Below are 27985 nucleotides of genomic sequence, written 5' to 3'. Positions count from 1 at the left end.
GTCCACAGCTCAGAGACAAAGCTCAGGGAAAGCACGAGGGACTAATGACCAATAAGTGTTATTAACTGACAGCATGAGAGTATTTTCTAGGAAGCTTGGTTTTAAAAAAAAGTACTGGTCACAGCAGGGTTAGCAGAGAAAGCAATACTACTTCACTTTTTTATTTCAACCTTAATAACCTAAGGCAAAGAAAAAGAACACATAATTAGTTAGAGGCATGAATATGACAAATTTTTTATTTCAAAGTCTCAAATTTTGACCAGCATAGCACCACTGACACAGGTGCCCTGATAGAACTTTATGATTTGGTCACCAGAAATGATTATGCCAAGCTATAATTAAGGCTAACCAATCAAATCCAGGTACCCAATACCAGTTAAAATTCAGGTAGAAACTACCAATTTGTAGGAACCCTGGGACTGGTTTTCCAGGGAACCTCTGAAATATTTTTTAAGTGCTACAGCATGTACGAGGACACTGGCTCACAGGCTTGCTTCTCACATGTAGGAACTGATTGACTAAGAGGTAGATGAGAGATTCCAGATTCCACTTAGCAGTGGAGAGGCAGGGCTCCAGCTGCTGTGTCAGAGATAGGCCCCGAAGCAGGTCCACTTAAGCTGGAGCTCAGGTGAGGGGGCGGCTTCCTGGCACCTCCTCCTCAAGGTGGAAGGGGGAGGAAGGCTGCCACTGCTCTCCTGGTGCCACCGATTCCTCTTCCCAAGCCAGGCAGGGCCTCTCTCGTTCTCCACGCTGACCCACCTGCCTCCCAGGGTTAATCTCACGAGTCACTGGTCCCCACAGAGGGGTGGATGTGGAGCCTCCTCACATCAAGTCAGAACATGACTGCTAACAATTCGCCACACACAACTGAATTTCACAGGTGATCCCATAGCCTCCACCATCTCCCCCACATCTGCTGAAAGGAGAGGAATCAGAGGTTTCCCTTTTGGTTTTCCTCCCTGGGAATCAGTTCATAGGAGATGCTAAGCGATGAACATTGTAAGTTTATCCACAGACAGATGTGTAACTGCATACACTAGATTAAGAGGAGAAAACACTCGCTGACTACCTTTTTTTCTAAACAAAGGTAGGAACTGAAGGATTTCACTCAATTATGCACAGTGGCTTGTGTCTAAAAAAGCTGTATAAAAAATGAACTCATGTTCATGCATGAATTAAACTGACTTCATGAGCTCTATAGAGACACATTAACCTGTGCTGTTCCCCTGGAAGCTCATGAGCCAGGGCTTAGCCTAAGAGCTGCTGCCAAAAGCCCCAATGGCACAGGGTCAGAAGACCACAGGTGGGGCTGGGGAGGAGAAGCAGTGGGGTCCAGGGAGGCCCAGGGCAGTCACCCACATGTCTCCTCAAACTGTCTCAGATGCTGCTTGGTGACTTCTATGCTCTGGGCTGCCCAACGCGCTTATAAGTTACCCATGAATACTGCTGCATTTGGATTTCAAACATTCAGTATTGGGTTGGGGCAACAACAAAAGTTCAGGGTCTGTACTTTAAAACGACAGTATAGACCAGTAATAAAACCCCACGATGGAGGGGGGTTGATTTCACTTTTGGTTAGTTTTTACCTGAAAACAGTAACCTAGGCCAGGGAAGGATGCCATATGTGGCATGAGTGTGAAGAAGTGAAGCAGACAACGGGTTTGTCGTTGGGTGAGATGTGTCAGGCTGGACCAGCCCCCGAAATCTGCACGGAACAAAGGGTAAACGTGCCATAAAAGATCTCACTAAACAGGACTCCACACCATCAGAACAAAGACAAACACTAGCTCTTTTCTGACTTCCAAACATGGAACTGTAACATATGTAACACAAGTTGGTTAAAATACTGCTAAAACAGCACATACAGAAACAATACCTTACTTGTTGCTCCCTATAAGTACATACTCCTTTTACAACTTTGTTTTTAAAACCAGGAAAAATTGTTAAAACATCTATCTAACAAACAGTGATGTTTTCAAAAGTATATATACACCTAATAGTCCAGAGAATGCTTGCTCTGGACCCAGTGTCAGCACCATCAAAGTGCAGTGTCTGTGACTGCAAATCAAACAAAAATAAAAAATACAGTACTTTCTGAAGCCTAGGACTAGCTCATGATAAACTTTAAAGCATTTTTGGCAGACAGGCATGTCCTCAAGGGCCTTCCTTTTAGACAGGCACAAAGTTGCCACTGGTTACACATAAGTGCATCTTGCATCACTGTACAGGTATATAATCTCATCAGAAGGTATATAGGAAATTTAATTAAATGCTTCAGAGTTTTACAAAAATTGCTAAAAAAACTTTTGCACTTCAATTTTTAATTGTCAGATGTGCCACTTTTAATGACATCGATTCCAAACTACTTTCTGACTGCATTACTCAACCCGAAGGAAGAACTTGGTTTCGGGGATTGGATCCCTTCTCTGAAAGCGTACATTTCACTCAGAAATGTAGCAGCACAAGCACTACACCTATTAATTCTCCACTTATTAGTCATCAAAATTTGCATGAACCATTCGCAGCCTGAAGCCTCAAACCCAACGGCATTAACCACCAACCAAAAGAGATTTTAGTTTAGGTCCTGATACTGGCCTCAGCATTACCTCAAGTGGTCAGGTTAGAGCAAAGTGCTGGGAAGGTTGCTGCTCTGCCACCGCAGGCAGGTGGTCTTCGAGTGTTTGTACAGGTGGCTGGACTGACTGAACCTCTTGCCGCACTTCAGGCAGGCGTAGGGTTTTTCACCTGTGTGAACACGGATGTGCTTCTTGCAATCTGTCAAGGTCAGGAAAGTCTTGCAGCAGATTTTGCAGGCATACTTGCGAGCCCCCTCTACGACTAAGACGTTGTGCTCCGATAAGGCCTTCTTGCACTTTGACAGGACGTCAGCAGATGCCCTCGTCAACTGCGGGGGGCCGGGCTGCGAAGGGTGGCCATTTTCAAATGAGGATGTAGCTGCGTTCATCATTAGCTGGGAACTGGCAGAGTTCTCTGGGATCTGTGAGCTCCTGACGGACGTTACCACTGGCATTTTGGGAGCTATGCGGCGGTAGTATGGAAAGTTACTGGCTCCACCTCTAGGAGAGCCCATCATTACCCTGGAGAAGGAGGAATGCAACCCCAAACCAGACCTGGAAAAATCCATCCCAAACTGTTCTCCTCCTTGGTAGCCTGAGGTCTGTACACATGGCAGGCCCATCACTTCCTGCATAGGCCTGACGAAGTGGGCATCTGTGGGCTCACTGAACGGGTTCTCCACGTGAGAGCCAGGGGCTGAGGAGGGCCCGCCTGCAGGCCCAGCCTCTGGACTCAACAAATAAGGGGCCTCCCCCTCCAGCCTGCAGTCACTAGTGGTGTTCGGGATATTATCGTCATTGTTCTGATTTGCACTAAAGTTACTTCCTCTGCTCTTGTTAAGAAAATTTGAAATGCTAAAAGTGGATTTATGTTCTAGGTTATTTGTGACTTCCAAAATATGGATGTCTCCTACCCGGTCAGTGCTAGACTGGGGATCTGAAAAACTCCGGTCACTGCTCTCGGGGCTGAGGTCTATCTTCTCGGCACTGACCACCACTCCCTCCACCTCCACCGATTCGCTGCCTTCTGCTTGGGAGGTCACGTCGCTCACTTCATCCTGAGGCTCAGGAGAGCTCAGGGGCTCAGATTTAACCACCACTCTCATGTGCTCCTTCTCACCAAGGCCAGCCTCAGGGTTTTCACACTGAAAACCACTTTTCTCAGTTGTGGCTTCCTGCTCAAAACTAGCCTCGACCTGAGTGGCGCGGGAGGCCATGGAGAGCTGGGTCACGTTGCCGGCGCTGTTGTCAGACTGGCTGGGCACCTGGGCATCTTCTTGAGCACCAAAGGGCCGGTCAAACATGATGGCGCTGTCGTCCTGGGTGTCGGTCAGCCCGTCAGCTTTAGGGTTATCCACGATCTTCAGAGAATCCGGTGAAAAGAACTCCTCCCGAGAATGAACCCCCGGCCCATTCTCTGGCGTAACGTCGGAGATGGCAGACTCATCCAGGGCGGGTCGGAGCCGCTGTCTGGCCCGCTCCTCTGCAGACTGCTTGCGCTTATGCAGGCGTCTCATGGGGAAGGGTGTCCGCTGGTCCAGGTTACTGCGCATCGAGGAGCTCATGGGGGCCGGCTGCTCCTCGCCACTCTGGCTGGAATTGAGGGCTGAGCTCACGATGCTCAGTCCCAGCTGCTGCAGCATGAAGGAGCGCTGCATGCGGGCACTCTGCTCCTGAACGCGCTCACTGGGGGGAGACATGGGCAGCGTCCTTGTCGTTAGGTAATGTTTACATGCCTTAACAACAGAGTTCAAGTGCAGGTGAGAGGCTGCCAATAAGACATCCATAACATTGCTCTCCCCCAGCATGAGCGTGGAGGTATACATCATGTCAATCAGTGCGGCAAAGGCCTCCGCTGTCACTACCTCGCTATCCAGCTGGATCATGTTCATGGTCTGATCTCCCTCTGCCACAGAGAACAGGGCTCGGAAATGTGTACTGCATGCTGCTAGTACCGAGCGGTGGGCTTTGAAATGTCTGTTCCCCACTACAATGACACAATCACAGAGCTGGCCGTGAAGTCTCTGGTAGTTCAGCTGCTGGAAGATCTGTTCAAAGTGGCCAGGAAAATCCATGATCCTATAAAAAAAGAAAGAAAGCGTGAAGATGCAGAAGAGCTTAAGTCAAAGAGCACAGAGGGTGCGATGACAAGAGAGGCATGGGGACTTCCCTGGCGGTCCAGTGGTTAAGACTTCGCCTTCCAATGCAGGGGGTGCGGGTTCGATCCCTGGTCGGGGAGCTAAGATCCCACATGCCTCTCATCCAAAACACCAAAACATAAAACAGAAGCAATGTTGTAACAAATTCAATAAACACTAAAAAAAATGGTACACATCAAAAAAAAAATCTTAAAAAAAAGAGAGAGGCATGAATGGCCAAGCTTGGACCTTTCAAAGCTCGTGATGTTTTTGATGGTGGGCACGCAGACTAAACACCTGTCCAATAAGGAGCAAATGCTGATTCGGCTAACAGCCCTTGAAGCCTGCACACACACACAGATCAGCTACTGGCTGTTTACAGCCTCCCCTTCACCCTTACATGACCCACTTATAACACTTAGGGTCCATGTTAGAAAACACCAGTGTGTAGGTGATGCAACATCTATACCTGAGAAGTCAGAGTTCTGCATTCCCTGAGGACAATAAATAAACTCCAAGAAATTATAAAGAGTCTTTTAGCAACCTTAAATAAATAAGGGCAAATCAGTATTAGTGGGGAAGATTTCCAGTTATAGATGGTAGTAGATTGCACTCATGCATTTACCCTCTCCACCCCTAAAGTTTTTTGCTTTTGTTGTTTTAAAGGTAAAAACCCACAAGGGAAAAAAGAATGGGAAAGAAATATCAATAGCATTTGGGGAGCTGGTGAGCAGGTAAACGAATGCATGCTGACTTAGCATGCCCAGAAAGCTGAATCCTAAACTGGCAGTGGCTAAAACAACCTGACATATGTAAGCCCCCACCCACCCAGAGGCTCAGAACTGGCTGCCAAGGTGCCAGGGGAAGTGGAGTGAAGATGATGTCAAGACAAGGGGACTGGCTGGAAGTCTATTCGATAAAAAAATAATCTAATGGAAGTTCCACACCTGTGGCACAGAAAAGGTAAAGCTATAGAGACAGAGAGTAGATTATCGGTTATCTGTGACTGGGGTTGGGCTCGGGGCAGGACTGCAAGTGGGAAGAGGGACTTTTGGGGGCATGATGGAAAGGTTCTAAAATTGGGTTATGATGATTACACATCAAATTCTCTAAAAATATTTGAACTGCACACTTAAAACAAGGAATTTTATGGTATGTACATAGACCTCAATAAAGCTCAATAAATTAAACTTCAAAAAAAAAATGGACAAAGAAAAACAAGAGATGAACAAGCTCCAAAACCATCTGCTCAGACTCCGTTTTGACCTGTAGGGCTTCTATACAGCCAACCCAACCGACTGCTTAGAACATCACATGTATCTTTGATGATACTAAGGAATTACTAGGTTTTTCTCCCCCTTAGGTGTGATAATGGCATTCTGATTTTTTTTTTCAAAAGAGTAGTTTTTAAAGAGATAACATACTGAAATACTTACAGATGAAATGACATGATGTCTAGCATTTGCTTCAAAAGCTTATTTTTTGTACATTTGAAATTTTTTATAAATGTTAAAATTAAAAAAGGGAATAAAGAAGAGACCGCATGGACTATGGGTGGATCACTTTCCAAACCGAGTTTGGAATCATTACATATCTGTACATTTTCATCTCCTGGACTCATCAGAAACAAGAACTTGCTTGTCCTCTCCTAAGAAACTGCTACACTTCCTAGGAACTACATGACTGCTGATTCAAAGTCTAACTCCTTGACTAGTGCTCATGACACACTCTCATTGTGTGGTTAGAAAACAGGGTCAATAACCCCCGAAGTGGTGCTGCTCTGTGCCTTCTGCCCACATACTCTGTAGAAGCTGAAGGAGCCACAAAGTTTAAAACTCTGTTTTATCCTCTCCAGCGAAGGAACCTCTGGTCCTCTGGGAGGGAGTGAGGCAGAATCTAATGGTTACACCCCAGGATACAAACACATGCAGACAGACAGTCATGCCTGGCACTAGAGAGAAAATGATCAACAAGACAGATCCGATCTCTACCCTCAGGGGCGACAGACTAATCAACATTCAAATACAATAAAGTATTGCAAGTGCTGTGGTAGGAAGTACAAGGTGCTACAGGAGACAAAGAAAGGGCGCCTGCCTCTGACAGGGGTTGGGGGAGGGGGTGTGGAAAGCCTCTTCGGGAAAGAAGCCTGCAGTCCCCTGCTGGGCTTGGGTGGCTGAACCGGAGAAACTCTGTACTCAGGACAGGAGGCTGGGACGAGCTGCTACACCCACAACTGGAGCATGAAGTTAAAGTCCGCACTAGAAGGTAAGACGTTCCACCCACCCCACCCACCAATAGAAGACTAGCAGCCCAGGGTTCATATACCCAGGGAATCCCTCCAACAGACCACTTGGGTCCCCATCAAACTTCCCTACAGTGAAGCCCACCAGTCCTCAAGGCCCATTCACTCAGCTTCCAATCAGTCAGGTAGAAGCACCACAAACTGGAGGGGAAAAATCCCTAACATTGAAACCGAGTGCGGCTCTATGGGGCTCCCAGGCACGGAGGCCTTTTTGTCCCCTGTTTCTTGTAGGCAAAACTCCAGCCTCCTTGACCTTCCCTGAGTTCCAAAGGGCAGACTGAACAGTTGCTAATCAAGGGAGGAGCAGGCAAGAAACCACCTGAGGCAAGATTAAAGGGACCAGAGAAGCTCATCGAGATTAGGAGACGGACCATCTGAGACCCTGCACACATCCTAATCTTGTCAGCAACCCCATCCTTTTGAAACTGCAAAAGAAGAATGCAAGACTGTTACTGGCTTCGTCCTTATTGCATACCCCTGACCATGAGCCCCGACTATAAGACCTCTCCCTATTCCCCAGGGAGGGGAGCACAGTTCTTGAGGTGCTAGCCTACTGCGTTCCCTCTTCGCCTGGCAAAGAATAAAGCCACTCTTTTTCTCCTCCATAACTGTCTCAGTATTTCTGTACAGCATCGGTGCACAGACAGCCAAGATTTTGGCAACAACATGAAAGAGCCCTAAACAAAAAGGCATCTGGAAGAAACAGAACTAAGGGCGAAAAACACCTATAATTAACATCCTCAGAGAGCTAAGATACGATATCCATGAAACAAGAAGAGAATGTTTTTAATTTTTTTTGAAAAGAAATATTCCAGAAACCAAAAATATTATTGGAAGTTTAAAACTTCAAAAAAAATTTTAAGTTACTAGAAGAGTTGGAAGATAATATGGCTGAGGAAATATCACAGACAAGGCAAAGGAGAAATAAAAGTGAATGAACAAGAGAAAAAAAGAATTAACTAATTAATGAAGCCCAAAGTCTGAATACAAAAAGAGAAAAGACAGAAAATGGGGAGAATGATAAACAACAAAGAATAATTCCCAGAACTGAAGAAGTTACTTATTCACACTAAAAAGGTCCACCAAGTGCTCAGCAATATGAATGAACAAGTCCCCACACCTGGCTCATTACAGTGACATTTTAAAACACCTGGGATAAAGATCTGGAAAGTTTGAAGTGGGGGGAGTTAACAAAGAATCAGGAATAAAACTGGCATTAGGCTTCTCAAAAGCGATACTGGAAGGTAAAAGGTTCCTTTAAAATTCTCCGAGAAAATTATTTCCAACTTAGACCATACCCAGCCAAACATCAATTATGAGGGGAGACTAAGGCATTTTCCAGACAAGCAAGAACCCAAAAGTCTACGTCCCACATATCCTTTCTCAGGAAGCTATTAAAGCTTGTGCTTCAGGAAGCTGGGAATAAACCAAGAAAAGGAAGATGAAGAATATAGGAATTGGAGACCCATCCTAGAAAACAGGCAAAGAGAATTTGAAAGATGATGCTGAAGCCCAAAATGAGAGCTAGGCAGCAGGACTGGGGAGCAGACTGGAGCAGGAAGGTGAGGGACTCCAAGGAGTTCCCCACGGGAAAAAAGGAATGGAGAGATCACATGACATAGTTGAGAGCGCTAAGAAGTTAACAGTTCCATAAAAATGTGAGGATAGGTCATAAAAAAACAAGAAGAATTTTAAATGGGACAGTTATTAACTCCAGGAAGAATACATGGTTGTTTAGTTGCCGTACCCTATGTGTTTTGTTTACAGAGTCATAATAATGTGAACACAGCCAAATTTGAGATACTGGAAGGGTAAGGGAAGGCCAATACGTGTGGGGGGGGAGGGGGAGGCAGAGGAGAAGTGGTGTAAGAAAGTTAAATTCTCACCTTCCCTATTAGTCAAGAAATGCTGTCTGAAATACTCCCTCAAAAAATAGTAATATAAGAATGCTGTTTGGAAATACAGAATTCAGTAGCAGACGAAACAACTAAAACAAGTGAAAGTGGTTGCCTCTAAGGAGGGGGAATTTGGAGGGGAAAAATGGGGGACAGAAGACTGCTAGTTTTTTAGCTCTAAACCTTATGGAACTATGTGGCTTCTAAAATATAAATACATACATATGTTAACTTTTATAAAATGATTTTTTGGGGGGTTTTTTTTTGGCCACACCACATGGCTTGTGGGATCTTAGTTCCCTGACCAGGGATTCAACCCGCGCCCTCAGCAGTAAAAGCACAAAGTCCTAACCACTGGACCGCCAGGGAATTCCCAATATTAAATGAAATTTTAAAAAACATGGTAGATCCTTGACATTCTAAAGGCATACACCCTGAGATCTTTGCACATCTCCAAATTCACAAGTACCATTATGGCACTTCACAAGGATTACTGCAAGCAGAAGGCCACATGGATGCCAAGCTGCACACCAGGCTTGCCCACTTGCTTTAGTGGCCCAGCCCTACAGAGCAGGCCAAGTCATGACTGAGTGAAATGACAAGTGACCACAGAACACACACCTTCAAGATCCCTGGGAAATAACAAAAATGACAAACTCTAAATCCATAAAAACCAAAGGTCTACAGTGCCAACTCGGAGTATTAAGCACAGGCCTTTGCTGTACCTAGAAATGGTACAGCAATTACCATTACAAATGGATGGTAAAATGCCTCAAAGCAGGGGCCACATGTTGGCCTATTCTTTTACCTCCTGTGTTTTTTCAGCCTTTGAAGAGTTTCCAACAACAAAATACATCACTAAAACACATACTTTCCTGCTGCCCACTTCTTGCTTTATCAAGATTCCCTGCCAGGAGTGAAGGGCCAACAATGGCGAGTAGCAGCACATGCGCCCCTGACCCCACCCAATCAACCAGGGACCACAGAGCTCAAGGCTTTGGGGAGATTAGACAAAATGCAATTATTGCTCACAAGTCTATAGCCCCTGACTTGGAAAGTAAACATGTATACTAGTAAGTGTCAAGTTCCAAGGAGGCTATTATTTTATAGCAGGTAACAGGGAAGAAACATTCTGGTTCAAGAAACAAAAGAAATAAAACAAGGAGTTGTCTCAGGAAGCTGTACCAGCCTCAGAGTCACTCTGAGAACTAAGAGACCATGTCAACCGGAGCCTTGTTAGGTTAAAGCAAGCAGCACCAGGCACTGAGTTTATTGCTTTCTCTCCTACTGTGGAGACTGGAACCAATGTTGTAGAACTGTTGCAGTGCTGACAGTAGTAGTAATAATAAAACAATAGTGACTACTGTTAGAGAGTCTTCTATGTGCTAGTCATTGTGTTAAGTACTTTTTATTTATATTATCTCTAATCTCCAAAACAACCTTGCCAGGTAGGGCTTACTATTCTGACTTAACAGATGAGGGGAACATAAAAGACTAACTTCCCAAATAAATGGTATTTTAATGGAGCATACCAATTTGAAAGGATAATGATATTCTGTCCAATGCCCTTCTTCTTCAACAAGCAGCAGAAATATGATCATCTGAGGAAAAATAGCCTCCTTATTTTTTGTAATGTCAGTTATCTTGAGTATAAGAGAAACCACCACTCATTTCCACAAAAGGTCATTCACTAAAATGTCAAACTCCTAATATTCAATCCCCCTTTCTATAGAAAGGGCATAAGTAGCAAGGAAATTGTGGTCTCAAAAGCACCATTTTGAGAAGATTCCCAGGGCCCAGAAACCTATGAGAAGAGATTACTGAGGTAGCTAAACATGACCCCAACAAAAACAGAGGTTTAAATAATGTTGCAAAATAGGTAAACAGTCCATATAACTTCCTGTCATCCTAGAGATTGTCAGCCCTACACTAGATGCCCTGACACAGTCCTTGAGATCAACTCAAGTTCTCCAGGCTCTTCTCAAAACACTTTAGGGTTGCCTGGAATGTCCTGCTATGCCTTATTGTCAGGCCTTCATCAGGGCAGTACAAAGGCTAAGGATTCCTTTCTTCTTAAGGGGCTCTGGAAGTTGTGAAACTAAATGATGACATTAGAGATGATCATCAAAAGCTGGAGAAACAGGGCTTCCCTGGTGGCGCAGTGGTTGAGAATCTGCCTGCCAATGCAGGGGACACGGGTTCGAGCCCTGGTCTGGGAAGATCCCACATGCCGCGGAGCAACTAGGCCCGTGAGCCACAATTACTGAGCCTGCGCTCCGCAACAAGAGAGGCCGTGATAGTGAGAGGCCCGCGCACCGCGATGAAGAGTGGCCCCCGCTCGCCGCAACTAGAGAAAGCCCTCGCACAGAAACGAAGACCCAACACAGCCATAAAATAAAAATAAATTAAAAAAATTTAAAAAAAGAGGATGCATTTAAAAAAAAAAAACCTGGAGAAACACTTATTCTCTAAGTTAGTAACTGTGTTGAATTATCTGTTTAGACATAACTCCAAACTAATTTCTCCTTAACGGCAATATTCTTTCATCTCAGTATTATTTAATCAGTCAATTTATGATCATTTAGATTAGCAATAGAAATCAAATCCACTAATATAAAAGCTAATTTTAGCCACAAAATTGGCCAATTAGATTATTCAACTGTTCCTTCCAATATATCCAGAGTGTCAGAAAACACTTCAGGATAAGTCAGAGCCCTTAACTGGATACAATCAGTCCGCTCAACTGATTTAAAGAGAAAGGGATTTATGGTAAAAAGATGTTAGGAAGCTCGCAAAATCTCCAGGAGGGTGGGAGAGTGATACTGGAATGCCCCAGAGCACCCAACCACATCGTGGAAATCGTTACTGCCACTACTACCTCTACTTTCCATGGATCCTGCTCTGGATTAGCTGCCCAGAAGAGAGCTGCCATTGCACCTTCTAGTCCAGCGCAGTCCAATACAACTTCCTACAATGACAGAAATCAACAGCATAGTTGCTATGCTGTCCACTAGTCACATGTGTTTACTGAGCACTTGAAATGTGGCTAGTGTGACTGAGGAAATGAACTTTTAATTTTATTCAATTTTAATTAATTTAATGTCTACTGGATTGGACAGAGTAGTTCTAAATGCTCAGTATTGTTCCATATTGCTCACATCTGCATCCAGACCCCACTCAGGTACCTAGGACCAAGGGAACCTAGTTCTCACATCTGCCCTGTAATGATGATTCTACCTTGGGAAATGGGACCCACAATTAGCAGGCTCTCCAAATGGAAAGGTGGGGGTGTTCAAAAGACTGGACAGCTGCCAGTGACAAACGGCCACTGTAACATTCCTCTGACAGTTAGAGCCCCTCCCCATGTATGTGATGTGCAGATGGCTTTGGAAATGCATAGCTTTTTTGGGCGAGAGGTGATCACCCCGAAAGTGAAAGAGAGAACCAAAATAACAGAAGGCCAAAGAGCTGGTATTGTAGCACATGTGCACTGGCAGTGCAGACATCTTCAACTAGCGTTTATTGAGCCCTTCCATAGGCTGTGATGAGGAACTAGGGTAAATTTTTAAAAGCTCTAGGGAATTTAAAACAGAACATTTAAAAACACTTATTTGTTAATTAATTTTTAAATAAAAATAAACAATTACAGGGACTTCCCTGGTGGCGCAGTGGTTAAGAATCTGCCTGCCAATGCAGGTGACATGGGTTCAAGCCCTGGTCCGGGAAGATCACACATGCCATGGAGCAACTAAGCCCGTGCGCCACAACTGCTGAGCCCGCACGCCTAGAGCCCGTGCTCTGCAACAAGAGAAGCCACCGCAATGAGAAGCCCACGCACCGCAACAAGAGTAGCCCCCACTCACCGCAACTAGAGAAAGCCCGCGCGCCGCAACAAAGACCCAATGCAGCCAAAAATAAATAATAATCAATTAATTAAAAAAAAGACCCAACGCAGCCAAAAATAAATTTTTAAAAAATAAAATAAAAATAAACAATTACATGTTAACTTTTATGAAAAATAACTATACTCCCCCCCCCCCCCAAAAAAATAATGAGGGCTTCCCTGGTGGCGCAGTGGTTGGGAATCTGCCTGCCAATGCAGGGGACACGGGTTCGAGCCCTGGTCTGGGAAGATCCCACATGCCGCGGAGCAACTGGGCCCGTGAGCCACAATTACTGAGCCTGCGTGTCTGGATCCTGTGCTCCGCAACAAGAGAGGCCGCGATAGTGAGAGGCCCGCGCACCGCGATGAAGAGTGGCCCCCGCTCGCCGCAACTAGAGAAAGCCCTCGCACAGAAACGAAGACCCAACACAGCCATAAAATAAATAAATAAATAAATTTATTAAAAAAAAATAATAATAATGAGAAGAGTGGCACTGTTTTACATTTTTGCATTAACAGAAGATAGCTCGATTCTCTTATTTGCTTCTGCATTCAGGATTTTGCAATATCATACACGAGTGTACACTCATGAAAGAATGAGAGTGAAAAAAGCAAATAAGTCTTTATATCAATATGCAAATAGCTTTGACCTCATAGACTCCTTGAAAAACTCTCAGAGGTCCCTATGGGTCCTTGGACTATACTTTGAGAATAGCTGATCTAATGAAAATTCTAACTATACTGGGGGATGGAGGAATGGGGAGTGTGCATTGAAATGCACAGAGCAAAACCAGTAGAATCATAAGGAGAAATTAACAAACTCATAAAAAACAAAATTCTTATCTCTAACCAAGGGGAAGTCAATAGATAATGCCTAAACTGAAAAATTAAGAAGCTCCAAGCATGGCTTTTCACATATGTATATAAATATCAAAAGAATTAGCTAAGAGTTGAAAGTGGGAGTCTTGGGGAAGAGAAATGGGGAGGAGGGAGGCCAGGGCCTGGTATTTATCTTAAAAATCTTGTGGAACTATTTGATTCCTTAAGTGATGTGTACTTAGCAAACTACATATATATCTTTAGTAAAATTTCTTTTTAAAAATCTAAAAAGAGAGCCTGAAGAGACCATAACTGGCCCCCACTGCCACGCACACAATTAGAGAGCTGCCAAAGAATTACTTCTTCCCTGAAGAGGCATCAGCACCAAGTAGTTTTACAGGAAATATCTATTGAATGCTATGGAAAAGATAATTCCTATATTATTTAAACCATTTTAGGATAGAAAGCTTCCTATGATGCAATTTTAAATATTGATAAATAGCTATTATATCACATGCCAGGCAATGCAATTAAATACTGTAAATATTGGGACTTCTCTGGTGGTCCAGTGGTTAAGACTCGGTGCTCCCAATGCAGGGGGCATGGGTTTGATCCCTGGTCGGGGAACTAGGATCCCGCATGCCACATGGCGCGGCAGGGAAAATAAATAAATAAATAAATAAATATTGACCAATCTTTCTGAATGGACTGGTGAGGATAAGTTATATATAGTGAAGGGCAACCTACTGCTGTGAGTGTACTGACTGACTTTTAAGAGAAGCTATTTAATATCCAGTAACAAGGGACTTCCCTGGTGGTCCAGTGGTAAAGAATCTGCCTTACAAGGCAGCAGATGAGGGTTCGATCCCTGGTCAGGGAACTAAGATCCCACATGCCGTGGGGCAACTAAACCCTCGCGCCACAACTACTGAGCCCGTGCGCCTCAACAAGAGAGCCTGTGTGCCACAAACTACAGAGCCCACGCGCCCTGGAGCCTGTGCACCACAACTAGAGAGACAAAACCTGCACGCCACAACTAGAGGGAAGCCCGCGTGCCGCAACAAAAGATCCTGCGTGCTGCAACTAAGACCCGACACAGCCAAAAAAAAAAAAAAAAAAAACACAAATCCAGTAACACATGCATAACTCAATTAAGGTAAAAATGGAGCCATGAGTTAAATGAAATGAGAAATGCAGCTGACTCACTAATGTGATTGTTAATATATGTTCTGGCCATCCCAAAGTGCCACAAGTCAGTATTCCAAGAATGAACTGGAAACAGCAGGGCATTACTGTGATGCCCCAAAGTGATTCCAAAGACTATGAATATGAAAAAGGCTTAGTGTCATACTGTCTTAGGTAGGGTTTCCCACAAGCAGACCCTAAGAGAAGGATTCAAGTACATCTGACTTATCAAGGAAGTGCTCCCAGGAGAAACTGGGAATGGGAAGCAGCAGAGAGAAGCAGCAGTGGCCAAGCAAGGGAGCCATCTGGGGCAAAATCCCAGCTTTAGCCTGGTCCAGCAGGGGAACTCTGGAGTATAAGTAACTGAGTTTGAGCCGTCTCAAGGCAAGGGAACTGGTCTTTCACAGCCCTTGCGTTAGTCAGTCAACAGCTAAGAACCTCTCCAGGGAGATGGAGAACTCAAGCTCTCTGGGCCTATGCACAAAGTGAAGCCAGTCACTCAAAGACAGTCCTCAAAAGAGTCACAGACACAAGCCATTAGAAGCAAAGATTCACTCAAAGCTGCATAACTGGTGCACAGAAGCGGTAAAAAGGATCAAGGGGATCTGGTCAGGGCACAGACAGTATCTGCTATGTATACTTGGTGATACTAAAGAATAAAGTGCTATGTAACCATATGGATAAACAGATGACACTGTCTGTTAGTAAAGGATATTTTTGTAAATATACTTAATATGTTTTATCCCCAATCCCCCACTGCTGTCCTCAAACTATTATTAGGTCAATGAGAAATCCCAATTCCTTTCTTTGATTCTAAGAGGCCACTTAGCATTAAGAGGCCCCATTGTAGTAAAAGTTAGTAATCACTGTTTTAACAAGTCATTAACAAAATAATTTACCATAACATACTTTCTCAATTGAGCTTTCTGGGATAACTAAAGAAATTTAATTAATTTGGGTATTAAAATACAGCTAACTGTAGTTATGATGGTCTGTCAGTTAAGGCCTTGTACACAACCAACAGCACTCAACTCTGGTTTACTTGAGTGAAAGCCATCTCAGAGCTCAAAGACTTGGGAGGCTGAAGAACCAGACAGCAGGAGCTTGGAAGGGCTAGGAAGCAAAATCCACAATCACACTGGTACAGTAGGAAGAGTCTCCTTGGGCTACTGCCCCTGAAATAAATGGTGTCCAACAGTTCCCTCAGTTATGGACATCACATGCTCAAGATTCAAAGGTCCAGGGAGAGCTTCTAATATAGCTGAACTTAGGGACCCAACCACCCTACCTGTGATTGTGCTGGGGAAGAAAGAGGAAGGATCTATTTTTCCTTCTGTGGTGGAAGGCTGGTTGCTGATTTATCCACCTAACAAGATTATACATGAAGGGGATGGAGATAATTCACAACTAAGAAATCAGAGTGCTATTAGGAAGGGAGAAAGAATGCTGGAGAGCTTTTTGGTGATACTATGTGATAGATTAGGCAGCAAAGAAACTGGTCAATATAAGGACAACCCAAGAACTGGCATAGCCTAATTTATATTTCATGTTCTTTATAAAAACCGGTCACTTGAAATAAGGCAATGTGTATAGCAGATTGCATTTTCCAAGTTGGCTAGCCACATGAAGATCTCCCATACTGCATGTTTTCTTACAATCTGACATCGACACTCCTCTCATGAAGAGGTGGGGGTCTACGTCCACTCCCCTTGAAGCCAGGCAAGTCTATGACTATGGCAAAAGTTACACTATGTGACTACTTGTGAGCTAGGTCATAAAAGGTGACACCGCTTTCACCTGGTCTTTTTGGTTTCCTCTTAGAACCCAACAACCATTCTGTGAGGAAGCCCAGCTGAAATCTAGTTGACAGTCAACACCTGCCTCCAGACATGACTTCAAGTTAACTTCAGCCCCACTCACAATCTGACTATGTAACAGACCCTAAGAGAGAATCAGCTAGCAGAGCCCAGTCAACCCCTAGAACTCTTAGGGATAATAATAAAATGCTTTTTGTTGTTTTAAGCCATTAAGCTTTCAAGTGATTTGTTACATAGCAATAAATAACTGAAACAATGTAAAACTTGTTAACATTGCCCCACAAATCAATATTCAAATACTATATCCAAGGGACACCTTTTTTTTTTTTCTTTTGGTCTGTCTACTAATGTCTTTGGGGTAAATCACTTTCTACCCATTCTTAGTCCAGCTGGAACAGTTGAGACTGCCCCAAACCTCTGAGTTCCAGATGATCTTCTGTTCCTCCTGCTGATCTAGAGAGGCCTGGTTAATTTCTTAACCACTTCCCTTGATTACAGTGATTGTTTCAGAGATGGATATGTGACCCAAGCCATGGCAATTAGAGTCTGCCCTGGGGACTTTTGCTGATACCATCAAGAAAGAATCTCATGCTTGCTTCTGCACCACACGTGCTAAAATTTGAACCATAAAGAGAAGATTAGCATGGCCCCTGCGCAAGGATGACAAGCAAATTCATGAAATGTTCCGTATTTTTCACTCACTGGGATCCTTATCAATGCCAGTGTTACAGGAGAGAAATGATGGATTGACTGTTTCAAAAGAGAGAGAGAGAGAATAGAACAGAATAGATATTCTCTTCACCCAGATTGCAAGCTGTGAGAGAGATGTAAGTCTAACACTGATGGTGGCAATTTTTGCCTATCTGAGAATGAAGCCAACAAAGAAGGAAGCAATACCAAAGACAATGTCCTGATGACATCAAGACCCTGGGATCCAGCCATGACTGTAGTTAGCATGACCCTAGGACTTTCTATTTCATGAGCCAACGAATTCCCCTTTTACTTTAACCTGGTTCATGCTGGATCTCTGTCACACAGTGAAGTTCAAATCGCAATCTTAAAAAAATCTAAACAACATGGCTATCTTGAAACAGTTTAGGATCTAGAAAGGGTATTTTTAAAATTCAGTTAGTTTGAGAGGTATGAAATGTGTCACTCTCCACTATGATGGAAGGGAATCATGAATCAAGATCATGGTTATTCAAAACTCACAAGCATCTCTAGCAAACTCAGAGATCCAGTCTAAAAGCTATGAAAGAGCTCATGCTGAGAAGATAAGTGTTTTACCAAAAGCTGCCTGTCTGAAGCCTTCAAACCAAGGAAAAAAGCTTCAGGTCTCTTTTTTTTTTTTAATAATTTTTAAAAAATTTTATTTATTTATTTTTGGCTGCATTGGGGTCTTCGTTGCTGCACGCGGGCTTTCTCTAGTTGCAGCGGGTGGGGGCTACGCTTTGTTGCGGGGCGCGGGCTTCTCATTGTGGTGGCTTCTCTTGTTGCAGAGCATGGGCTCTATGCACACGGGCTTCAGCAGTTGTGGCTCACGGGCTCTAGAGCACAGGCTCAGTAGTTGTGGCACACGGGCTTAGTTGCTCTGCGGCATGTGGGATCTTCCCGGACCAGGGCTCGAACCTGTGTCCCTTGCATTGGCAGGCAGATTCTTAACCACTTAGCCACCAGGGAAGCCCCAGGTCTCTTTAAAAGATTTCAAAATGTGACTATGAGTCTATATGGCAGGAGGATATACAGCAAGTAATCTATCAATTTGTAACTTTGTCTGACCCAAAGCAAGTGTACACTACAATATTTGTTATGCAGGAACAGAGTTTTAGAAATTTCCAAACTAAATATAATTAAGAAAATACACTTATACCACTGCTTATTACATTAACATGAATAATCAAGAGTTGACTGTTTCCTCAATAGATTTACTTTCCTAATAGTGCTTTACTTAGACTAATAAAAAAGTTCATTTGTGTTCTAGGGGAACAAGCCAGTTAATAGCACATTTTAAACTGTTTGACTTATATACTGACCTACCCACATGCTTTTCAATAATATACTTAGTTCATAAAGAAATGTACACCCATACTCAAACATCATCTACAACATATCAAGTGATTTGCTGCTGGTCTGCCAGGCAGGACCTGCAAGGCTACACCTGCAAGAAGCATCTTAACATTCTAAGAACTCTTAACGTTCAATATACCTAATCTAGATAAAACCCTAGCAGAAAAATAACTAAACAGAACTTTTCCTCCACTTGTAGAGATGATGTAAGTGAAAATAAATGTAAGAGAACAAAACTAGGTAAGGTCCCAGTCAAGCAGGCTAGGATTTTTGATGGGGTTCCAAGTCCTGGAGTCCTAGAACATTCATCCATATTCTGGTCTGACCAACTAAGTGGGACTAGGTAGGCACACAGGCACCCAAGGTTAACCCCAGCTACCACATCTGTCAGCATGACTAATTTTATAGTCTCTCTGGTTCTGTTGTGTCAGGGCAGCTCAGAAATTGGACAGATTAAGTGTATTAAAAAGGAAATCAGGACTTCCCTGGTGGTCCAGCGGTAAAGAATCTGCCTTACAATGCAGGGGACGTGGGTTTGATCCCTGGTCAGGGAACTAAGATTCCACATGCTGCGGGGCAACTAAGCCCACGAGCCACAACTACTGAGCTCAAGCACCTCAACTAGAGAGCCCACGGTGCCCTGGAGCCTGCACGCCACAACTAGAGAAAGAAAACCCGCACGCCACAACTAGAGAGAAGCCCACGTGCTGCAACGAAAGATCCTGCATGCCGCAACTAAGACCCGACACAGCCAAAAATAAATAAAATAAATAAATAATAAATCTTTTTTTAAAAAAAAGGAAATCCATCAATGACTAAAAGTGAGCATGACTGGGGATGTCAAGCTAATGCCAGAAGCCCTTACCATCTCACCCTACCCTCCAGCTCTCCCACTTTACCAGCTTGTTTTCCAGTTCAAAATTCCTAGGGCTGGACTTCCCTGGTGGTGCAGTGGTTAAGAATCCACCTGCCAATGCAGGGGACACGGGTTTGAGCCCTGGTCCAGGAAGATCCCATATGCCGTGGAGCAACTAAGCCTGTGCGCCACAGCTACTGAGCCTGTGCTCTAGAGCCCACGAGCCACAACTACTGAGCCTGCATGCCACAACTACTGAAGCCTGCGTGCCTAGAGCCCATGCTCCACAACAAGAGAAGCCACAGCAATGAGAATCCCGCTCGCCGCAACTAGAGAAAGCCCTTGCACAGCAACGAAGACCCAACACAGCCAAAAATAAATAAATACATAAATTTCTTTTAAAAAATTCCTAGGGATTAGCTGACCTAAAACTTCATAATTCAGTTTGAATGAGAAAAGTTATTAGTGCCCTACTTATATTCTAGTGCAAAGTCAAAATGCTTCTACTAAAACTTCTTGTTGACTCCAGGGACTATATTTTCTCTCTCTCTTCCAAAGTGCCTGATATACAACTCAGTAAATTATCTTGAATGAATTTTGTATTTAGTTGAAATGTAACACCATATTACCCAACAGTCATTTTTCTGAGAGTCACAACTATCCCTACAATCAGCCAAAAGCCAGGAAGAAAAAGTCTCAGAATATCCAAAATAAAGGTCAAAGCCTATGTATGAAAGATTTCCTCATAGGAAAGTACCTCAAGCCCTCACATAGTCTTTTTCTTAATAATTATTTTTTAAATTAATTAATTAATTAAGCTGCAAAAAGAGACAGCTGACCCACTAAGGGAGAAAAGGGGCCCAGCAGCACGTACTGGGGCTATTAGCCCTAAATTTTCACATATATAGAAAGTGCATGTATGTGGAATCTCTTTCTTTTTTTGTTTTGTTTCAGTTTCGGGGGGTTGTTGTTTTTTGTTTGTTTTTGGCCGCACTGCGTGGCTTGCAGGATCTTAGTTTCCCAACCAGGGACTGAACCTGGGCCCTTGGCAGTGAAAGCATGGAGTCCTAAACACTGGATCGCCAGGGAATTCCCTGCAATCTCATTCTTTAAAAATATAGGATAAATGGGACTTTAGCATAAAGGCAGCCTTCGATTTATACATATACTGTGCTACTCAAGTTTGCAAAATAAATCACTTAGCATTTTCTCAGCAATATTACCTTCCAAGACCACTCACAAAGTATGCCTTTAACCTGTTACTATGTTAGCAAACAGGTCAAAGCACCTGTGCAGTGTAAGTAACACTGCACCACACTTACCACTATACTTCAATTAGTTGGATGAAAGGGTTGAATGCCTACTAAGAGCGAGGTCCTGTAGGTATTTTACATGTATTCTCTCTTATGGATGATGATCAAGCAGTGACTGTCTTCCCCATGCCTAGGGCCAACATCACCCAACTAGTACAGCAAGTGAAGGATAAGAGATATGATCCTAGGTCCATCCACAAAACTTCACTTTGCAGTAATGGGAGTAGCCCCAGGAAGACATGGGCCCGGTGGCTGATGACAGGATATTCAGAGGAGAAACAGTAAGCAATTACTAGTGTGAGCAAAGGCTAGGAATAAGGATTAGGCAATTGGAGGGAGTAAGGGGATGAAGCTGAAAAGCAGGGTCAGGGTCAAGGATTGGAACTGAGTGAAAAGACAGGTGTGTAAAATAACAGCTAAGGGAGTGAAAATTAGAGCAAGGATTCTGGAAGAGCTGGCAGGAGGGGCTTTTCGTCTCTTTTCTTCCTCAAATCCTCCCTTATTACCAATGCCACATGCCACCACCACCACAGACCACACTGCCAAGCCTTTACCAGTGCTAACACACCCCAGTTTAGAAGGTCAGCAGGATGCAAGATAAGCTTTGCCTTCTCCTCCCACTGCTCCTTACCACTGGCTCCTCCCAACCCTGCCTTCCATGAGGCTGGTGCCAAACAAGAATCAGGGAGCAGAGCCTTGGGGAGAAGAGGGGCTGGGTGACAGAATGCATTCCTGGTGGCAGGATCACCTGTAATAAGGGGAAGATCTTGGTCTGCCCAAACCTGTCAGGGAGGTGGTCAGCCAGGGTGGTGGCCCACCAGCAGAATGCTGATAGTGGGCATGCCCAAGACAGTCAGTTACATGAAAGTCTGACAGCACTGCACTTCAACTTCAAAATAATTTATGACAAACTTCACTGCTTTATCCTATTTAAAACTTTACACTTGCACTGTAACTGTTCTAGAAATTTCCCTGTCTCAGGTACATTTTCCTAAAACTTAAAATGACTAGCCAGCCAGCTGATTGTCCAGATAAAAGAACATCTGTAGCCACTTAACGCTCTAAAGAGCATACAAACTTCACAAAGTTACCCAAAAATCTATAGAAACCATCCATCAATGGCTTCTTTTAGCTGTTTATATATTTGAGACTATAATTTAACATCTGTTTTAAAAGTCTAAATATATTTTCCCTCTATTATTTAGAAAATGTTGCCTGACACCCATCCCAGTTGCCTCCACCACACACAACATTTTCAGCAATTTTTAAAAATAGCTTTTATTGCCTTGCACCCCTGACAGATCAAGATACGTATTTCTTAAGGAAAAAAACTAAACTTTTATCAAGAAGAAAGCCATGCTGAAGCATTGGAGACACAATTATTGATGGTGCCTTTCCAGGAGAGAAGATGAAAAATGGATTTAATTCATTTCTTATACTTAGTTTACTTTCAAAGTAGTATATTCCTTCACTTCTGAATCATTTATCAAATCAATAGTGTTCAGCAAGTGACTGATACTTCACCTGCTGAGTTGCTTTTGACATTCTACTCAAAATAAAATACAGTGTATGTTACTATATGTGTTTAGATTTTTGTACCATCTGTACATTCCTCTCAAAACTGAACCCCAAAACAGTGCGTTTTCTTCTCCCTGTCCTCCTTCCTCAAATCCTCTCTGTAGACTAAAACAGAAGGACTTGTATTTCAAAGACCTTCAAAATTGAAGGTCTTATATTTTTAGAGGAAGACAGCTGAGTAGATTTTAAATTATAACTAATTTAGATGTACTGAAAAATCAATTACACCAAGTTAACAACATCATGTACAGAAGAAAGGGGGGAACAATTCACCCTAATCATTTTAAACTTAAGAAGCTGGAAATAAAGCATTTGTAAACTGTTATCAAGTATACGAAGTAACAAAACACCAAGTACAGTTTCCAAAAAGCAGACCCAGCACTCAATCATCCTTTAAAGTTTGTCAAAGAAACAAAACAGTTCGTTAATTCCCCTCTGAATGAGGAAAAAATATTACTTCCAATAGGATTCCTTTCAATAGCAAACTTTCTTCAGAGTGCAGATTTGGAAAATTAATTGCTTACAATTAACAACGAATTAGTTGGATACAAAAGTCTTTTAATTGTACCAAGTTTCATTAAATCTAAGATGCCAGTGATTATCAAGTGCAATATTATCTCATGTAACATTGGGGGGGGAAAAACAATGCCAATTAAGCTATGGTATAATGCTTACTTATGGCAGCCTGTCCTCAAGATTAAAATGTGAACAAAATGTGGTTTAGAATCAAGGAAATACTGGAACCTTAAACTTATCATTCAAGTATGTTGGAATATCACAAGGAAAATTATCTACAGATAAAATAATCTTAGATACTAAGACAGTAATCTATCTATATTACAATAAAATGTCAGTACTCCAACACAATTCCTAATCTGAGCTGTCAGAAAGATAAATCAAAGCTTTTAGTAAATAGATGTATAATTAATCAAATGAAAGGCATCTCCCAAAATTGGAATCTGGAGATTAAAAGCCACTATTCAGTAATGAAAATGATGAAAACAACTGTAAGAACAATAGTTCACTCAGAAACAGCTGGTCTTTTAGCATGAGTTCACTTCATACTTAAACAAAAGGTGCCGTGTAGTGTTACATTCCATCCCACCTGCTACACTAACAAAATTTGGCTCTACCAGACAACATCCATATTTGAGAAATGTTAAGTACAGTAAAAGAGAACTCATATGCTTAAAACTGACAAACAGGAAAAGTATTTGTTTACAACAAATTTATATTAAAAAAATAAAAGTTGAAGACTAACATGGAATCAATACCTTGGGTTTTTCTTTTTCCTTTCCAAGGAGAAACTGAGGCAGATTCAAGATTCTGTGTCAGCACTACAGCAAACTTTGTCATTTCTCACTGTACACAAGCTATTTTTAAGTCTTACCCATGCTAAAGAACTCCAATTCAACATAATTCATGCTAAATACTTTAAATACTAAACATTTACATGCATTTTGTATCCAAGTGATTTTTTTTTAATAACTTCAACTACTTGTGATAGTCTTACGACAAAGTCTCTTTTGAGAGCACTGACCCCTAAGCTTAGGAAAACACCCCACTCTAAGATGCTTTTCTTCCAAATCTTATCTCTTTCAGAATTTTGCTAGACACCTCAAATAGGCAGAATACAGCTTGCCAGTATCCCCAGCTAACTATACCATGTTTTGACACAACTTTTAGGAGAGAAAAAGCAAATCAAGAAAACATGCTTACTTCAGGACTCTTTAAAAAGTCCTGGTTCATTTACTTAGCAAAACGCAAGAGCCCGGAACAGGTCCTCAACCAGTTAGTCTTACCTGGCAGGTCACCAAGCCGACAGTGGTGGTGAGGCCAGTCTTCCCAAGTTTCCTGGGATTTCCAGAGGGGACTAAAGTAATAGTAGGAGGCCTTCCCTTGGTTTAGGGGCTTTTCTCTGAAACTCTCTCTCTCCTCTCCCCACCTGGTCTTTTTCCCCTGCCGCTAATCTTTTAGCTTATCAACCTCACCACCAAAATCACAACACTGAATGCACTTTCTCCAGAAAACGGTGAGGCACCCAGTCCACCTTTTAAAAATTATCTAAGGCACAACAGCCCCTACAAGGATAACAAATCATCAGTGATGTCTAAGGCGCAGCATTCTCTTCATCCTCTAAAGAAAGATCCTAATGTATGTAATATCTTCTACCTACTACAACTGAAAAGTATATGAACATATTTCGGAAATATTTCTGCTTCAGTTCTTGAAGGTGAAGGGTTTCTTACTTCCATTCATTAAAATTAACCAGAACCCAACCATACTACTTAGTACTCAAGATTTCACTGCGCCTTTACCTAAAATTTTTCCTCCAAACTAATATTTAGGATTTGTGTCCTATTCAGAAATTAGCTTCCACAGTACCCTCCACGATGCCAGAATGCACACTGACTTAACAAACGACCTTTTTTGGAAGAGAAGAAAAACTAACCTCCGACCCCCCTTAACTCACTGCCTAAGGTTAGTATTTAAGTATAAATCTGCATGTCCTCCAAACAAGGGGAGGAGGGCGGAAGGCTGTTCTCACCACTGCATCCCCCACAGCTCCTAGCACGAAACCTGGAAGCAGAGGCCATTCAATAATAGCCTATAAACACTGTAGTGCTCTGATAAGTTGGGGCATTCCAAAACACTGGCTCCACCCCTCCAAGGGTCAGCCTCCGGTTCCCGATTCCAGACCGCCTCGGCCTTGCTCTGGTGTAAATGAAACCTCGTCGCTCAAAGAGACCCAGGATGGGGGCGAGAGAGCCACCCGACCCCATCCCGCAGATCCTCTAGTCACCCCGCCAGGCTGTTGGTCCCAAGCCTTCCCCACCCGATCCCAGTAACCAACGTCGCCAGCCCGCAGATCCGAGGGGGCAAGAGCCCCAGCCCCACCGGCCGGCCGGACAGACAGCCTGGCGTCGGGACACGGGGGACGCCTGCGCAGAAGAACACGCCTTCCACCCGCCTGGCTCCTCCGTTCCGAGGGTAACAATACCACCTCAGAAAGACGGACAAGGTAGGCGGGGGTGGGGGGATGGAAGGGAACCGGTATGCGTCTGCGCGCTCCCCGCCGCCTGGACGAGACCCTGCTCGCGCCGCCCACCCAGCTCCCCCAGAGCTCAACCGTCTCCACGTGAGCGCGCCCGCGCGCGCCACCACGGCTCGCGCTGACAGGGTTGCCTCACCTGAGCCGGACTCCGCCCCCCTTCTCGCTGGAGGAGGCGGTGACCCTTCTCCGATCGGACCCAACAGTGTCGGAGGAGGCGGGAACGTCCAGGCTGGCGCCCCAGTGATGGGATTTCCTCCCCCTTCCGCCCACCCCGCCTCTCGTCCCCCGGCTGCTTCAGCCCGTTCGCCGCCGCACTCTGAGAATACCGCGGCAGCTGCCCACAGTAAACGGAAGTGACGCAACACGAGATCACCTACTCCACGCCTTTCCTCCTCCCCTCCGGCCGCGCTACAGCCAATCAGAAGCGGAGGGGGCGGGGCCAGGGTAGATGCGCCGCCAGCCGGCGCGCGGAATCCGGCGGAATTTACTCGGCCCCGGAACACTGACCAATCCGCGGTCCCAGGAGCCTCGCTGTGTTTACTACCGAGCGAATCCGTGAGCCCTGCAAGCAATCACCGTATGCCTTACAACACGTAAAACTGTTATCAAACGCCTTTTAAGGCGGGATTTATCACTAAGCGGCTCTAGGTTTGGACTACAGAAAAGCGACTGTGTGTCGAAGCCAATCCAGACCCGCTGTGGTGGAGGCCAGTTGGTTTTCCGCCTCATTCCACCAGTCAGCACTACGACTGCCTGAGGTCTGAGCCAGGTGTGAGGCGAGCCCGCGAGGTAGTGTGTCCCACCGCTGGCTGCACCTGAAGGATTTCCCCACCCTCACGGCGCCCGGCTCCCTCTTCGGTGACACCGGGCTCCCTCTCCAATGCGAATTCCCTTCGCGGGACACACACACTCGCCGGGTCCGAGGTTGAGTACCCACCTCGTAGGCTTTGGAAAAAAATAAAATTCCAAGACGCTGTTTAGGTTGAATTAAGCCAAAATCCAGGCTAAAGACGCTGAACCGAAAATGCCATCCATCTGACGGCAGTTGGGTCCGACACCGCTCCGCGTCCAGTCCCGGTGGCGGCGTCTCCAAGGGCTGGGGCCTGAGAAGTCTGGCACTTTGCTCCGCATTCCGTGCCGCAGGTCAAATAAGCGTGCAGTCTCCAGAACCAGTCTTCCAATGAACAGAATTGGAAACGTGGAAGACTCGCGGACTTCGGTGGGACAGTGTCAGAAAAGAGCAAGGTCCGCGCGGCTCCCGGGCTCCCAGGTGCACGCTCGGACGGAGAGCCCGAACCCTGAGGTACACCGGCCCCGGCGCCTCCGACGGCAGAAAGAAGCCCTCCTTCCCCAGGTGAAGAGGAGACAAGGAAGTCCGTAAGGGGCCTTCCGCGGCGGGAGCTGTCGGGAGCTCGGCGTGGCTCCGGAGACAAAGGCAGGCAGGGGAACGCAGTTCGGTTATTTTTTGGGGGTGGGGGGGAAGACTATTTTTAAAAGGGAACACCCCACTTCTTCAGAGCTCAACACCCAGTTATCATTAGAGCTGATCCATCCCTTCAGACCATACACGTTGGAAATGTTGTCCTTGCAGTATTGGGGTTGGGGTTTTTTTCTTAAAGGTCTCAACGAAGTCTGATGGTAAATTGTGTGCATTAAGATTCCCTGACATTTTATAGCCCTTGCACGTATTTTACTGTCAGATTGGGCTGCTTAAAAAAAAAGGAATGCTGACAGTAAGCCAGGCAACGTGAGAGGTCCTTTAACATATGTGACCCTTACAGACATACTGTGAGCTAGATGTTATCTCATATATACAGAGTGGCAAAAATTAAAAAGATTTGTACGTTCAGTACTTAGGAGAGTGTGTGAAAAAAGTCCCATCCTATATCGTTGTTGGGAGTATCACTGCTGTTCTCTGAAGATAACTTGGTATCTTCAAATTTTTAAATTATGCGTTCATTACCTTCTCGCTGGCAATTCCTTTCTAGAAATTCTACTTAAATAAACAAATGTGGAAAAGTATGTACGAGACTTTGATCAAGCTTTATTAGTGGAAGAAAAAAAGAAACAATGTGAATGTGCATCCATAGAGGATTACAGTACATTGATATACACTGTGTATGTATTATGGCTCCTTTATTACTAATGATGCCATATACATTCAAAACAAAACCAGTAAAACCCTGCGTGTGGATGTACACATAAAAGCTTGTAAATGTATGGCTGAGTATGAAAGGATACTATCAAACTGTTTGTAAAAATTGCCTCAGTGAAGGGAAGTTGGGAGGGGGTGATGATAAGGAAATATTTTAAGAGGGTCTTCTTAATTTTTAGCCTTTACATACCTCTGTATTAATTTAATTTTTATAATGACCTTTACTATTTTTGTAGTATATATGAAAACCAGGATTTATAGGTTGAGTTTTCAACTCATTGACAAAATTATTCCTAAATTAAGCTATAAATTTCCCAATAACAGTATCACTAAGGTACTTTTGGCT

General features: G+C 44.0%; 2 protein-coding genes and 1 non-coding gene across 7 annotated transcripts in view; 2 read left to right on the top strand and 1 right to left on the bottom strand.

The window, feature by feature from the left end:
* Positions 1-213: 213 nt before the first annotated feature.
* ZBTB5 (zinc finger and BTB domain containing 5) lies at positions 214-25743 on the bottom strand. Of its 3 annotated transcripts, XM_061200227.1 has the most exons (3): positions 25621-25743; positions 2607-4655; positions 214-1705 (listed from the first exon to the last, which is right to left on the bottom strand). In XM_061200227.1, exon 2 carries the CDS (start codon positions 4649-4651, stop codon positions 2621-2623), a length of 2031 nt encoding a protein of 676 aa, XP_061056210.1. In that variant the 5' UTR covers positions 4652-4655; positions 25621-25743; the 3' UTR covers positions 214-1705; positions 2607-2620. The 3 variants fall into 3 exon arrangements, with proteins under 3 accessions (XP_061056210.1, XP_061056208.1, XP_061056209.1); XM_061200225.1 differs by having other exon boundaries at positions 214-4655; XM_061200226.1 differs by lacking the exon at positions 25621-25743 and adding an exon at positions 23704-23778 and having other exon boundaries at positions 214-4655.
* Positions 17208-17310, top strand: LOC133098501 (U6 spliceosomal RNA). The gene has a single exon (XR_009702198.1). It is a non-coding gene; the product is annotated as a U6 spliceosomal RNA (small nuclear RNA).
* POLR1E (RNA polymerase I subunit E) overlaps positions 25123-27985 on the top strand; it is a 33191-nt gene continuing 30328 nt past the window's right edge. For 2 of the 3 annotated variants that reach the window (XM_061200232.1, XM_061200230.1), the window contains exon 1: positions 25123-25451. The gene's annotated coding sequence lies outside the window, so the exon portion shown is untranslated. Of the gene's footprint in view, positions 25452-25655; positions 26920-27985 lie in introns of those variants that run through there. The other variant, XM_061200228.1, reaches the window with a different exon arrangement.

The sequence above is a fragment of the Eubalaena glacialis genome, chromosome 9 (assembly GCF_028564815.1).
Source record: "Eubalaena glacialis isolate mEubGla1 chromosome 9, mEubGla1.1.hap2.+ XY, whole genome shotgun sequence".
NCBI lineage: Eukaryota > Metazoa > Chordata > Mammalia > Artiodactyla > Balaenidae > Eubalaena > Eubalaena glacialis.
Note: the sequence above shows the minus strand (reverse complement) of the source record. Positions and strands in the feature narration are given on the sequence as shown.

Excerpts from the sequence above, each read along its gene's own strand:
- ZBTB5 (XM_061200225.1), bottom strand. The coding sequence starts at position 4,651 with ATGGATTTTCCTGGCCACTTTGAACAGATCTTCCAGCAGCTGAACTAC.